This window comes from Diceros bicornis, chromosome 37 (assembly GCF_020826845.1).
Source record: "Diceros bicornis minor isolate mBicDic1 chromosome 37, mDicBic1.mat.cur, whole genome shotgun sequence".
Classification (NCBI taxonomy): domain Eukaryota; kingdom Metazoa; phylum Chordata; class Mammalia; order Perissodactyla; family Rhinocerotidae; genus Diceros; species Diceros bicornis.
In genome coordinates, this window is record NC_080776.1 from 25,476,703 (window position 1) to 25,492,564 (window position 15,862).

The 15,862-nt window shown below is 47.1% G+C and overlaps 1 protein-coding gene across 5 annotated transcripts in view; it reads left to right on the plus strand.

Annotated features, from left to right (window-relative positions):
* Window positions 1-566: 566 nt before the first annotated feature.
* Window positions 567-15,862, plus strand: part of SCLY (selenocysteine lyase) — a 35,750-nt gene continuing 20,454 nt past the window's right edge. Inside the window, exons 1-3 of one of the 5 annotated variants that reach the window (XM_058533297.1) lie at window positions 567-745; window positions 3,148-3,260; window positions 11,209-11,309. In XM_058533297.1, the coding sequence (XP_058389280.1) occupies window positions 657-745; window positions 3,148-3,260; window positions 11,209-11,309 (303 nt within the window). In that variant the 5' untranslated portion in view covers window positions 567-656. Of the gene's footprint in view, window positions 746-768; window positions 1,036-3,144; window positions 3,261-11,208; window positions 11,310-15,862 lie in introns of those variants that run through there. The other 4 variants (XM_058533296.1, XM_058533299.1, XM_058533298.1 and 1 more) reach the window with 4 other exon arrangements.

Here is a 15,862-nt window from a genome sequence, read left to right on the forward strand (position 1 = left end):
AGTGTTCCCCATCTCTTGCCTTGGCCATTATAACAGCCTCCAACCGGCCTGGCGACCTCTACTCCAGACCCCTCAATCCACCCTCGATAAATGATTCCTCATTTCAGCCTCACCCAGGAGACGATCGACCATGCACGCCCATGCCCCCCGGACTCTGCAGGGTCCGAGGTCTCAGAGCCCCCGGGACTGCGGCGACCCAGAGCCGTGGCGCGCTCGCTCTCGGGCGGCGCCTTCTCTCTGACTGTCCGGGGCCCGCGGAGGTGAGGACTCCGGGAGACTCCCGGGCCCTGCAACCGCGGCGTCCACGCCTCGGCCGCTCTCCTCGCCCGCGGCTCCCGCCCGCGCTCCGCCGCCGTGGCCGCGCCCTCTGTGACGCGCATGGAGCCCCGCCCCCAGCTCCGTCACCTGACCCCACGCAGCCAATCAGCATTCCATCCTGTCCCAGCGCCGGGGGCCCCGCCTCCGCGCAGATGGCCCGCTGAAGCACGGGGATTGGCCGGGAGTGCGCAGCTCAGCCTATCCGGACACGCTCCGGACCTTTCGGCCCCGCCTCCTCCCGCTGGGCCTCCTGGCGGCGCTCCCGGGCCTGACGGGCTGTGTCGGTTGGGGCACCGCCGCGGGCAGGAGGGGCGGAGCCGGGCTGCGGCGGGGCCGGAATGGAGGCGGCCGCGGCGCCGAGCAGGAACGTGCGTGTGAGCGCGGCGAGTCCGCCCAGCGGCCGCGGAGAGAAAAGCCTGCCGGAGAGGTGCGCGCCTTGAGGAGAAGACGGGGAAATCCGCCAGCGCCCTCCTCCGGGAAGCCCTCCGGGCGCCGCGGGGCGAGGTCGGGGTGCCCCGGCGGGAGGTCGGAGGGGGCCGCCGGCCGGTGGTCACTCTCCAGGGGAGGAGACGGCCGGCTGGTGGTCATTCCGCGGGCATGAGGGTCCCAAGCGGAGTTGCAGCGCTGGCCGGCTGTCCGCGAGGGAGGCCTAAATCAGAGATGCGAGCTGGGAGGACGAGCGGATGCGAGGCGTGGCCTGGGATGGGCTCCGGGGAGGTAATATTTGGGCTGAAACTTGAGTGACATCGGGAGTCAGCCGCACAAGTTCTGGGGAAGAGCACCCCAGGAAGAGGGAACAGCGGCTGCAAAGGCCCTGAGGGCGGAAAGGAGCCTGCAGAGCGCGCGTGGCTGGAGAGGAGGGGCTTGTCGGAGCAGCTGACAGCCAGCAGAGCCACAGCCCAGGGAGGACTTTGGGGTGTATTCTAAGGGTGATGGGGATCTGGGAGGTTTGAGCAGGGCAGGATGTGATTTAATTATAAGGAATTCTTCTGGCTGCTTTATAGAGAGTAGGGACAGGGGTGGGTGTGGCACAGGGGGAAGCAGGGAAACCAGTTGGAACCTTGTAAAAATCTAGGAAAGAGAGGTGGTGTGGACCCGAGTGTGGTGGCACTGGTGTAGAGGAAGGACGGATTAAGAAGGGTGCCTCCCAGGCTGCTGGCCTGAGCAACTGGGAAAGTGGGGATGAAGACAGGGAGGCCCTTCCAGTCCACGTGGCTTCTCCAGCTGGAGAACCCCTGCTGGAACCACTTCCCCTGGAGGGGAGGGGTGTGCCTTTTCTTGTTTTGAGTCTTGGCCCTCCAGTCCAGGAATGTGTTAAAAACTTTTTTTGGGGGAGTAGGCCGGGAATAACCTTCTCTACCTGAATATGAAGAATGTGTGTGTCTTTAAAATTTGGGTCCAGGCCTCAATCTGACCATTTCTTTCATTAGACATTCTGCTTTGGTTGGGACAGAGTGAAGGGAGCTGGGAAAATGTAGGAAGACAGTGGAGAGGAGATTCACGATGCCTCCTCATTTTTTGGTTCTGAACCCGGTAGACTTTAGCTTTCCCATGCAATGTTGATAGCACTTCAAGGAAGCAGCAAATAATGGAGCAGAGTAATCTATAAAATGTTAACCTGAAATTCAAGCCATAAATTCGCTCAGCCGAGCAGCCAGTTGAAAAGCTGTAGTCACTTAGCAGACACAAGTAGCCTGAGGAACTTTGAGACACTTACTTGTAGGAAGTGAGAGCAGAGTTGGGGCGCATGCAGATTTAAGGCCCAGCAGGACCAGGAGATTTCTAATACGGGGTGGCCAAGGATGGCTGGTTGAACTTCCCAAAGCCCCAAAGCCTAGTACGTGTCAGGGGACTTGGGGCAGCTCACAGACAAGGTGCCGCGTTAAAACACTCCGTGGTTTAAAAAAACTGTTTTAGCAGCCATGGTTGTTAATTGTGTTTGAATTTTCATGTGGATTGGTTTAAGCGCTGTTGTTGATTTTAAAATCAGATAAAATAATCGTATGAGGTAGGGTTACCTGCTATATATGTTTATGAAAGTTTCTGAAGACTTCTCATATTGGTAAAAAGATGTACGGATAAATTTTACTTATGAGGGATCTTTCAGGGGATGTGCGTTTTCTGTGTCGTTTACTTTGTCATCTTATAAATGGGGCCCCTGCTGCATGCCAGCCGTTGTTCTGTGTTGGTGACAGAGCAGTTGGGAAAACCGACCAAGCCCGCGACTTCGTGGAGCCGATGGTCCATCACTTTCTATTGAGGCAGACAAAGCAAGGAGCGAGTCAGATGATGAGGAGTGCCCCCGGGGAAATAGAGGGCGGGAGGGAGGACCAAGTGCTGCAAGGAGAGGGAGTGGCTGCAATTTTATATAGAGCCGCAGGGAGCCCCACAAGATGTCAAGTTGGAGCGGAGACCTAAAAAGGAGGGTGTGGGTATGGGGCGTGGTCCTTCTAGGCAAAGCAAACGGCAAGTGCAAGGGGAGGGGAGGCCGCCTGCCCTGGGAAGAAGGCCCCAGTAGGGAAAGCAGGGGTGGGTAGAGGGGGAGAGGGCGCCCCGATCACCTGAGGCCTAATCTGAAATCTAAGTGGATCATCTCTTATCCATTATAAAGGAAACTAGCAAATACTAGACTGTTGGAAATTATGCGTACATTTTCCATAAGTAACGAAGATTTGGAGATTTCCAAGTGCAGTTTGTGGAGCCTGCGCACGTCTCCGCAGAGGAGCCCTGGACAGTAGTTGCTCCTCTTGGTGGGGTAGACGTAGGGCAGCTGTGTTTCCGTGTTCCAGCTCCTTTTCCCTAACAGTCACATCCTTGTCTTTCCAGCAGGCAAGTCTATATGGACTACAATGCAACCACCCCCCTGGAGCCGGAGGTCATCCAGGCCATGACTGAGGCCATGCGGGAAGCCTGGGGAAACCCCAGCAGTCCTTACCCCGCAGGTAATTCTGGAAGGTGCACATGGATGGGAGATGGGGGGCCAGAGGCGCACTTAGAGAAACTGCACGCCGTGTGTGTTCGCTTGGTTTTGAGCAGATTGTCTGTTAACTGCAAATCTTTAGCTGTAATTTTTGGTGGCTTTTTTCTGATAAGTCCAAATTTGTACATTGAACCTTGTGAGTACCATCATCTTTCCTCTTTAACATACTTTCCTGTCTTCCTTTCCCAGATGAAAAGGTGTCTTATTAAGAGTGATTTGTCATGACAGTACCTATTACAATCCTTTCATGTATCCATCTCAGTCGATCCTTACAAAATTTGCAAACTTGATCTTTTAAATCATCAGGATAGCATATAATCCTGGCTTTTTTCCCTCTTTAATGAAAATTACTTTTAAATTCTTTATTTTAGTTATAATTATGAAAATTCTTATTTGTTTTCATTTATTCTTGTTTTATTGTAGAGCATTACATTGGAGATTTTGGAGAATAATTTGCTTCAAATGAGTAGTTATGTGGCAGGGCTACCTTATGTTTTTCATATGGCAAGCTAAAATTATACCTTTCTTGTTTATCAGGGATAATTAAGATAAACTATCTTAACTGTGGATTATGATGAACTAAAATAACTTTCCGACTACTGCCAAGACCTGGGATTTAGTAATACCTGTGTACAAATTTATAAGTTTTGTGGGTTTTCATATCTGTTTGCTTATTAAAAGCTTCACAACTTGAGAACTAAATACTTTTTCAAAATCGGATACTAGTCACTCATTAACTTCTCTGTTGGTTTATTTGGAGCCTGTGTTCTGGCTAATCTGGACATTGCCTTGTGTGTAATCTTGCCTCTAGGAAAATTTAACTTTCTGATGCATTAAACTTGAGAATATGGAGAATAATTAAATGCAAATAAAAAGCGTTTATCATGAAGAAGTGTAGGGATAACCCTCAGGGAGAACTAATGTTCTTGACCTGACGAAGCCTGTCAGTGGCTTTTCAGTGGCCTTGACAGCCTGTTTCCACAAATTAAGAACTGTAACTTAAAAATGCATTGCATTCACTTTCTGTTGATACTCAGGTAGAAATGTAAAAGGAAAATAAAGAAAATCACCTTTGATAGAATGGTGTAATTATTTTCACAATATTGTGATTTAATAATGATGATAATTTCTTGGGGGGGAATATATTTTAAGGAAAATGTTAAGGATATGTGGGAAGAGTGTAGATACCGAGGACGTTTATCACAGCCTTGCTGGTAATAGTGAAAAGCTGGAAATAACCTCAGTGTCCGTGAGTCGGGGACCAATCACAGGAAGTGTGCTGAGGCCCCGGAGGGGAGTTCCGGACCCTGTTGAAGCGATGGTGTGGACTGTATCAATGACCTAGAAGGGGAGTAGTGGCATCTGGTTCAAGTGGAAAAAGCATGTTATAAAACAGGATGAGCAGTATGGTTTCATTATGTTCTCTTACCCACCCGACAAAGAAAAAATTGTGTATGAGCAAGTATGGAAAATGTATTGTACAGTTTTGCTGTGAGAGAGAGAAAAACTCCCAAATCACAGTAGCTTAGACAGCCTGAAGTTTATTTCTCTCACAGTCCAGGGCCCATGTGGTCAGTCAGTCATTACTGAAGGACCCCTGACTCCTTCTTCCTTGTTCTTCTTCTCCTCTGTGGTCAAGGCGGCTGCTCCACCTCAAGCCATCATGTCAGCAGTCCAGCCTGTGGGAAGGAGAGAAAGAGGAGCAAGGGATGCTTGAGTCCTTCAGAGACGCTTCTGGAAGTTGCGTGTACCACTTTGACCTAGAACTCGTTGCCAGAGCTTGGTCCCATGGCCATGAGTTGGCATTCCAGTTGCAGTGGAAGTTGGGAAATGAGGTCTTACTTCTTAATTAATCTAAGAATTTTGTAATCTAAAAGTGTCTTAATTCAGCTGTATGCCAGCTGAAAACGTCACTGTAGTGGGAAGGGAGAGTGGCAGAGAGGATAGCTGGAGCCCCAGCGTGCCGGATGTACACCAAATATTCCACTGCAGTTATCTTTGAGTAGGGGGATGGTGGGAGGTCCAGGGTATTTTCTTTTTGTTTCCTAGTTTTTAATTTTTCTACAATCAGCATATATAGTATACTAAAAATAAAGGTTTACTAAGGCCGAGGTTTGGGGGGACATCTCTTCAAAACTCTGTTCTTACGCTGAAATGATAGCAAGCATACGCTTCAGTAAATGGGCTCCAGCTTCTCCGTCTCAGTCACTTGTCACAAGCCCTTTGCTTGTGGAAGACGATGGGCAGGTGTTGTTAAGTCTGTATGGTGAGTTAGATTCACAGTGTTTTTGCATGTGCCCCACTTGTGTTAGTGATAAACTGTGATGTGGCAGGGATGAGGGCTCCAGGGTTACAGCTGAGGGCGCCCACTCTCGGAGTGGTCAGTGGCATTCAGTGTCGCAGGGCTGGGCCTCAGATGGAACTGGCTCTTTTATTTATTTTTTTATTATTTTTTTTGGGTGAGGAAGACGGGCCCTGAGCTAACATCTGTTGCCAATCTTCCTCTTTTTGCTTGAGGAAGATTGTCTGTGAGCTAACATGCGTGCCCATCTTCCTCTACTTTGTATATGGGACACTGCCACAGCATGGCTTGATGAGCGGTATGTAGGTCTGCGCCCAGGATCTGAACCCGTGAACCCCCGGCCACTGAAGCGGAGTGTGTGAACTTAACCATTACACCACCAGGCCGGCCCCTGGAACCAGCTCTTAGCTCTGGGTTCTGGGCTTTCCCACCGTAACCCCTCTGACTGCAGTCAGCAATTCCCTAGCGCCTGTGCTAGTAGCATCTTCTGATGCCCTCAAGGCCAGCCCTGCCTCAGGACGGAGGGTCTACGACTTAATGAGACTTGGACTCACCTCCAAGGAGTCGAGTCCTGCTTAATGACAGGTAAAATCAAACTTCCATAAGTGTTTCAACTTCGTGATTCATCCAACATGCCTAAAGCGTGCTTACTCTGATCCTGGTCCATAGAGCCACGAACAGAACCAAGCTCCTGCCCTCGTGGGGCTTCCATTCTCATCGTGGGAGGGGGAGGGAGGGGGCAGACAGTGAACGAATCAACAAACCCAACTGTTAGGTGAAAAGGTCCTGTGGGGACTGTCCAGCAGGATGAAGGGCAGGGCAGTGCTGGGAGGTAGGGGTGCTGCCTTGGTCCGGGATGGTCCAGATCTCTGAGGACAGGGCGTTTGCACAGAGATGAGAAGGGGGAGTCCGCAGAAGCACTGCAGGCAGAGGGAGCATGCCGGTGACAGGAGGGGGTTCCTGTGGGCTGGGTGTTAGGGTCCAGGAGGTTTGGGGACAGTGCCGTGTAGGGCTGTGGAGGCCACTGTGAGGGCCCGGCTTGCATCTGACCGAGAGGGAGTGTGTCTGGAGGATTCTGAGCAGGGGAGTGAAGTGATTTAACCCAGCTGTTCTCAAACCTTTTCGACTTACGACCCCTTTACGCTCTTCAAACTTAAGGACCCCAAAGAGCTGTTGTTTATGTGTGCTGGACACACAGATAGCTGCCACGTTAGAAATTAAAACTGAGGACTTTAACTAAATATGTATTTATTAGTTCCTTGAAAATAACAATAATAAATCCATTACATGTTAACATTTTTTATGAAAAAGAAACTATCTTTTCCAAAACAGAACAAATTTAGCGAGAAGAATGACATTGTTGTACATATTTGAAAATCCCTTTGACTAATGTCTGCTAAATAGAAGACAGTTGGATTCCCACCCCTGCTTCTGTATCCAGCTGTTGCCATAGTCACATCATGTAGCCTCTGGAAGGCTTCACTATACGCTTGACAGAAAATGAGTGTAAAAAAGGCAAATGACGTCTTAGTATTATTACGAAAATAGTTTTGACTTTGTGGACCCCCTGAAAGTGCCTTGAGGACCCCCAGGGTTCCCCAGACCACACTTTGAGAACAGCTGATTTACCCAGTGTTGGTTGAGCACCTGCTGTGTACCAAGCACTGTTCCGGGTTTTCGAGGCATTACTTTGGCTGCTACGTGGAAGATGGACCCGGTGGGGTCAGTGGAGTTGGGGGCCTGCCTGGAGAATATTTCAGCAGTGGTCTTGACTCAGCTCGGGGCTGGGCCAGTGGAGAGGTGGGGTCAGGTTCTGGATATTTTTGATAGCAGAGTCTACAGGATTTGCTGATGGGTTGGATAATGGGGGACGAGAAAGGCAAGAGCCAGAGCTTTCAGCCTGGGCCCCTGGAAGGACTGAGTCGCCATTTCTTTACTGAGATAGGAAAGGCTGAGAGAGGAGCAAGTGGGGGAGAAACTGCGCATTGCGCATGTGTGGTCTCAGATGCCTGTTGGACATCCAGGTGGAGTGAGGGGAGTCCAGGGCAAGGTCTGGGCTGGAAGTTTGGGAGTCAGTCATCAGCATGGACCTGGGGTTAGTCTTGAGTTGCTGAGGGAGGGAGGGGTCTGAGGAGCCTGTCTGGAGTTGGAGCCTGGACCAGCAGGGGACATGGAGGAGGAGGGAGGGGCCCAGGGGAGGCTGCTGGCAGGAGAGGAGGTAAGGGCCTGGACTTGACCACATGGGGACTTGAAGAGTAGATTTGAGGACCAGGTGTCCTGAATACCTGATTGTGGTGGGTTCAAGAGGGAATGGAGATCCTAAAGGGAAAGAAGAAACGGGCAGTAATGGGAGGGAGGTAGAGGGTCAGGGGTCTCTGGTGTGAGGACGAGCCAAGTGAAGGTGGCTTGCTGTAACGGATGATGGGAGCCCCCCGCACACCCCTTATGGTTCCCCTTTTACTCTGAGTGGCAGGAGTTCAGCGCTCGCTCTGATGCTCTGTTACGTCGCTGTCTTGTGCTCCTGCCTGCGTGGTCACTGGCTGCGCCCCGCCCTGTTGTCACTCTACCCTTTATGTTTAATTACACCAACAATTTCAAACATGCAGAACATTTAACAGAGTGGTAAAATGGACACCCACGTATCTTCCACCTGGATCCAACAGTTTTGCCGGATTAGCTTGATCTCTTTCTAAATTTACATATTTTTTTCGTGAGCCACTGAGAGTGAGTTATAGCCAGAATGATACCTCACCATCCAAGGGAAGCACACGCACGTGTAAGAAAAAGACTTTCTCCCGTCACAGTGTCGTGACCATTCATAGGAACGTGACATAATGTACTGGTCTAATATTCCAGTCTCCTCAACTGAGGAAATTGTTTTTTAAAAAGATAAGACTGAATTATTATCGTGTGTGTGTGTGTGTGCTGGGGAACCATTGTCAAACATATATTTCACGGGTTGTTTTTTTTAACTGCTTCTGCCAGTTTTATTTTGGAAAATGTAACAGCAGCAGAAAAGTTGAAATAATAGTGTAATGGACACCTGCGTTTCCTTTACCTGGATTCACCAATTATTAACACTTTGCCCCATTTCTTCCTTTGAAAGTAAGTTGTAGATAGCATGAGGCTTCGCTCCTGAATAAGCCTGTGTCTCCTAAGAACGAGAACCTTCTCCTGTGTAACCACGGTAACCGCATTTTCCCACCCAAGAAATTTAACATTAACCCAATAACAGTATCTAATTACCATTCGTATTCCAATTTCCTTGATTATGCATTTTTGTTTCAAGTGGCATTAGATCCTTTTTTAAAATATAAATTATACACTTATGAATATGAATAAATTATATACTTATAAAAAAGTATAAATTATATAATTATGAAATTATATACTTATGAATATGAAGTATAAATTATATACTTATGAATATGATGAAAAGAGCAGCCAAAACGTTGTTTCTAGCAGTTTCCGTATCTGTCCAAAGAGGCTGTGATTCTGGGTGTTCGCTAGGTTGTTATGTTCTCAAGACTCATGGTCTCGCATCTCTGTGTCAGTGAGCGACAGGAGCGGTGCAGTAAGGGGCCCCTTCCCCCTTTGACAGCTTTATTGAGGTGTAATTAACATACAGTTAAAGTGCACGATATAATAACTTTTGACACGTGTATGTACCCCAGAAGCCATCACCACAATCAAGATGGTCAACATCTCTATTGCCCCCAAAAGTCCCCTGGTGCCCCTTTGTAATGAACCACTGATATGTTTTCTGTCACTGTGGATAAGTGTGCATTTTCTATATTTTTCTAAAAGTGGAATCTTACGGGTTTTTTGTCTGGCTTCTTTTGGTCAGCATCGTTCATCCATGTTATTGCGTGTACCCACAGTTGATTTCTTTTTACCACTGAGTAGTGTTCCATAGTTTGGCCAGACGATGGTGTGTTTATGCATTCATCTCTTGGTGGACATTTGGGCTGTTTCCAGTTTTAGGCTATTACACATCACACTGCTGTGAATATTTGTGTACAAGTCATGGACATCTGCTTTCTTTACTCTCAGTAAATAGTGTTTACTATAAATACCTAGGAGCAGAACGGCTGGATCACATGGTAGGTGTACATTTGACTTCTTAAGGAACTGCCATCCTCTCTCCGAAGCAGTGGTACCATTTTCTCTTCCCACCAGCCGTGTATGAGAGAGTCACGGTTCCTCCACGCCCTCCGAACACCTAGAATGGTCAGTCTTCTCATTTTAGCCATTCTAATCAGTATATAGTGGTGGTGAGGTAGCCCTACAAGTCCATATTTAGAAGGCTCTCCAAGGCTTGTTGATAAGTGGGAAAAGAGAAGTTTTTGCAAAGCGATACGTAGATTATGAAACCTCTTTTGGAAAAGAAAAAAGAAAATCCTGTGAAAGGCGTATATGAAGGTCCGTAAGTACCTTGGAAAAGGTTGGGGGGCCATACACCAAACTGGCAACAGCAGTTGCCCTGGGAGGAGAGGGGGAACATGAGCAGAGAGGGAGCTACTGCTTCAGAATCAGCCCCGGGGCTTCTCAGAGGAGCCTTCTCAACAACATCTTAGAGGAGGAGCGGGAATGTGGCTGGTGGACGAGATCTGAGCAACATTCCAAGAGGAGCTAGTACTATGTGCCAGGCAGTGTCCTGCCTCAGTTGATTGACAGTTATTACAGGCTTTGAACAGATCACTAATTGAAATAACTGGGTTTTTCTAAACACCGTAGACCTTCACTGCTTGAAATTAAACTCTATACGATAGTCTGAAGGAGTGTGTGAATTACTTTGTATACTTATTTTTGCACATCCTTTTACATTTCTATTTTTATGTATGTTTTATAATATATATATATTTATTTTAGTGGTGCCTGCTCAAATTATTTTTTATATAAATAGGACTGAATAATCAAAAAAACTCGGAGCCTACTGGGCCATAGACTAAGTAAGAATGGTCATCGAAATTTTCAGAATTCCCATCTCAGGGCCTTTCTTTCTCTGCCACATGAAGTTTGGTCCCTACCAGCCAGTGAAACTGGGTGATAGCTGAGATGCACAGTCCTATTTGAAAGCAAATATATCCCTGAGGCAGTAACGTTTCTAGTGTTCCTAGGGGGACCTGCAATGTGAGATATGGCGTTGGACTTTGTGTTGAGGAGTCATGAGTTCTATTTTTGCTTATTTTTGTTGTTTTGCAGCATGATCTTAAACAAATTAGTCCATCCTTTCGTTCTCCTGTCTTGATGAACGGGAAGCAAGGCAGATGGCCACAGCTTCCCCTCTCCTGTAGCATCGGTAAGAAGAAAACCACGTCTTAGGACATTTTAGGGTTCCCAGGCATCCTGGCATATTGTGTCTCTGGCTCTCACTAAGTTACTTAAATCTCAGTCGTTTTCACTAATTTGCTAATATCTCACTGTTGCCCCTTCACCAAGAGATTTCTAGGTTGTGCCATATTGTTGTGTTCTCGTTGACGAGACATGTTTCGTCTTAGAATTGCCCATTCAGGTCTCGCTCCTTCATGTCCCGTCATTCTTTTACACATGAGTTGGTTGGGCTTGGTGAAGCAATGCTAATGAATTTCCGTTTTGGTCCCTTAAGGTAGGAAGGCCAAGGATATCATCAACGCAGCTCGGAAAAACCTTGCGAAGATGATAGGCGGCAAACCTCAGGACATAATCTTCACTTCCGGGGGCACCGAGGTAAGGTTTATGAGCAGTCTCACATTCTTTTAGTTGTAAGTTTTAATACAAAACAGAAAGTGGTTCCCTCTTGGTATTATTTTTTTTTGAAGAAAGAATAATGCTTGGCCTTGCTATTTTACAAATTGGCTTGATGTAATGAGCCAGTATTTATCCTATAAGTAAATGCTAGGTGGCTGATAGGATATTGGTAATATGATGTGTAAATTAACTTGCTCTGTGTTCTTATTTCAATAGAGAGAGTTTCCCCTTCTTTTTGCCCTGGAATCATTCCTTTGAATGCCTACTAAGTTGTTATCCTTATGGAGAGTTTGAGGTTTGACCCATTCCAAAGGTACTTATTTTTAAATTGATAGAAGATGCTCCAAGACAGTGGGATGGCGTGAGGGCCTCTGCTCGATTAGTAATACTCACCGTCTCATTTTCTTACTGGGAAGGAAGGCACGACAGTCGTTCACAGGTGACATGACTGTCCACATAGAAAACCTGAGAGATTCTGCAGCTAGGTTATTAGAGTTAGTGAGTAAATTTAGCAAGTTATTAGATAGAAAACTCAATTGTATTTTTGTGTGCCAGCAACAAACGGGTATTTACCAGAGCACCAAAAAATATCAAATACTTAGGAAATAAATCTAGTAAAAAAAAAAATTGTAAGATGCTACACACACACTGGGAAAGTAACAGAAATACTAATGAGAGCCTTCACAGAAGTTCAAAATAAATGGAGCAAAATGTCATGTTCACAGATTGGAAGACTCAATATTATAGATATGTCAGTTCTTTCCAAATTGATCTGTAGATTCAATGCAACCTCAATCAAAATTCTGACAGTTTTTTGGTGGAATCTCACAAACTACTTTATATGGAAACACAAAAGGCCAAGAAGGGGCTGGCCCGGTGGCGTAGCAGTTAAATTTGCGTGCTCCACTTTGGCGGCCCGGGGTTTTCTGTTTCAGATCCCGGGCGCAGACCTACCCACCACTCATCAAGCCATGCTGAGGCAGCGTCCCACATAGAGCAACTAGAAGGATGTACAACTATGACGTACAACTATCTACTGAGGCTTTGGGAAGGAGAAAAGGAGGAAGATTGGCAACAGATATTAGCTCAGGGCCAATCTTCCTCAAAAAAGCCAAAACAAAAAAAAGGCCAAGAATAGTCAAGACCTCTTGCAGATGAAGAACACAGTGAAAATGACTTGCTCTACCAGACATCAAGCCTTTGATAAAGCTCTGCCGATTAAAGCAGATGGTCCTAGGGCAAGGATAGACACTAGACCAGAAGCAGAGCCACACATGGATGGGCCCTTGTCACGTGACTGGGTGGTCATCTGTCCTGGTTTGCTCAGGACAGTCCCAGGATATGCGTGTTGTCCTGACATAATTATAATGCTGCCCTCTTATTCTTAAATGTTTCTGGCTCAGATGCTAGATTATATGACCATCATATGTGATTGGAGTGGCACAGCAGAGCAGGAGGAGGTGATGGTCCCTTCAGCACATGGTGCTGGGACAACTGTATATTCACAAAGAAAGAGGAAATTGGAATTCTGCATCACCACATACAAAAAAATAACTCCAGTTGTAATAAAGACCTAATCATGAAAAGCAAAATTTATAAAGCTTTTAGGTGATAAGTTAATATCTTTGTGATGTCTCAGTGATAGATTTCTTAAATATAATACAGAAAGCATTAACTATAAAGGAAAAGATTGATAAATTTTACCACCACCACCACCATAACAAAACAAACTTCAGTTCATCAAAGGACAGGATGAAGGAAATAAAAAGACAAGCAGACAGTGGGAGAAGATATTTGCAACATGTAACTGACAAAAGACCAGCATCCAGAACATAGAGGCAGATAACCCAGTAGAAATAGGGGCCAGAAACCTGAATCTGCACTTCACCAGGGAGAAGCCCACGTGGTTTCTACACTGGAGGAGATGATCAGCCTCATAAATAGTCAGAGTGAAAAACACTGAAACTCCTCTGCACACCCATCAGAATGGTAAAAATGAAGAATTCCAGTAATAGCAGGTTTGACAGAGGATGTAGGGCAGTGAGCACTCACAGAACCATTTTGGAAGTTGGGTTGGCATCTGGTGAGGTAGAAGACACGCATACCCTACCAGCCAGCAGGTACATGTCCCAGACAAGTGAGGCGCGTGTGCACCAGGGGACAGGTGAAGATTGTTCATGACAGCCAGGAACTGGGAACCACCCAGCTGTCCCTCAGAATTAGCGTGGACCAATGTTAGTACCTTGTGGTGCAGTCCTACCGTGGAACACCACCAGCTACCTGCAGCAATGTGATGGATCTTGCCATGTGGTAAAAAGAGTAAGTTGAGCCTGGCAGAGCAGAGTCACCATGGCCTGGTTGAGTGAGGGGGCAGGAGCTGCCACCAGGCCTCTGGGCACTGTGACCACCACCCGAGGACCAGACTCCTGGTGCCTCGCCAGGAGCTGTCTCAGCCCCAGCTGCCCGGTGGGGCTGTCCTGGTCTCTCTGGAGCCAGGTCCGAGGAACGTTGTGGCCTGGGACATGTGGTGCATTTTCAGATGTGACCTACTGCTTCCAAGAGAGGCCACTGTGCTCCCAGTGCCACCCAGGAGCATAGCCATTGTGAGGTTTCTTGGGACGTGGTCAGTGTGGAGTCCTGTGCCCCTTCAGCAGCTGCCTACAGGTGGTGGCGGCACGTGGGAGGGGCCTGGGCATCTTCATCTTGTTCACAGTCGGTCGGATCATCTTTTACACTGCCATCCATGGTGACCTGTGGACCCCCTAAATGGGATTGCTGGGCCACTGAAGCCACATGGAGCCCAGAAGGCCCCTCTTTTCTGGACCGAAAATCGCTCTGTGGCGCAGCAGCGTTTTCTACGAGGCTGTGACCTGAGACTCCTAGGAAGCGCCCACCTTTTGGAGAAGCACATCTGAGTGGTCCGTCCCCGAGCACCTCCGCACCGTCTCAGATGAGGGTGAACCGCTGCGTTGGTGGCCTGGGTTCTCCACCAGGCGTGCATTGTTAAACCCTCAGTGCATTTTAAGTCCTCTGTGCCCCGTGCATGGAGGCCTCAGCACGTACAAGCAGCATCTCCCGCCTTCCTGTTGTGCAGTGCCTTCGGATCCTTGAATAGACGGGATCTTTAATTGAGAAAAAAAATGAATTCAGTTCAATTCCATTCACATGAAGCTCAAAAAGAGGCAAACTAGACAGTATTGTTTAGGGATGCCTACACAGGAAGTGCAGTGTAGAGAAAACAAGGAGAGGATTGCTGCAAAAGTCAGGGGGGCAGGCACCTGGGGTGGGGGGTGACGGGAGGGAGCATGGGAGGTGTTCCCTCGGTGCGGGCAGTGTTTTTGTCCTGACCGCAGGAACAGGTACTTGGATATTGTCTGTTACACTTTTTCATTAAACTTACACTGATATTTTACACACTTTTCTGTGTATATGTTATACTTAAAAATAAGAGAAAAGGTTCCTTTTTTTAAAAAAGGCTCTTCCCACCCCAAATCCTCAGTATCCACTTCCTCTCCCTACAGGAGAGTAATATTGTTAGTTTCTCTTGTGTCCTCCAGAGATAGTCTCTGCGTTCAAAGCAAATAAGTATGTAGATTTGTATATTCTTTTCTAAACCTTCCCTTTTTACCTTTTTAAGGATTTTTTTGCATATATAAGCAAGCGTCTATGTATTTTACCCTTTTTTTGAATGTTTATTCATGTATTTTTTTTATTTTACCCTTTTTATATAAATTGTAGGATACTGTGTATGACATTTGCCACCTTTTTCCATTCAACAAGTGTATTTGAGGCCTTTTGGTATCGGCCCATAGAGCATCCCTTCAGCGTTTTTACATTTGCTCTGTGTTCCATTGAACAGTGTCACGTAATTTATTCAAGTCCCCTTATTGAGAGACACTGAGGGCTTTCCAAGGTTTTGCTTTGCCAACAGTGCTACTATTAATAAATAACCTTTTTGGGGCCCGGCCCGGTGGCGTAGCAGCTAAGTTCGTGCATTCTGCTTCGGCGGCCTGGGGTTCGCCAGTTCGGATCCCAGGCGCAGACCTACTCACCACGCATCAAGCCATGCTGAGGCGGCGTCCCACATAGAAGAGTTACAGCTCTACAACTGTGATACACAGCTACGTACTGGGGCTTTGGGGAGAAAAAAGAAAAAAAAGAGGAAGATTGGCAACAGATGTTAGCACAGGGCCAATCTTCCTATTATAAATAAGTAAATAAGTAAATAACCTTTATATACATCATTTTCTTCTGTGCAAGTGTAGCTGTAGGATCAAGTCCAAGAAGTACACTTGCTGGGTCAAGGGCTTACTTCCTAAATATGCCAAGTGGCCCTTAGCAGAGCCTGTACCAGCTTACAGTCCCCCTGTGATGGGTGCCGGGGCAGAATGTTCTTTTTTGACAGATTTATAAAATTTAAAAATGCATAATGTCACTTAACAACAGAACAGGCATACTTGACCAGAAATGAATTCTGAAGTTTGAAACCCCCAAATCTTTGAGTTAGGCCCTTCAGAAGGTACAGCCCAGGA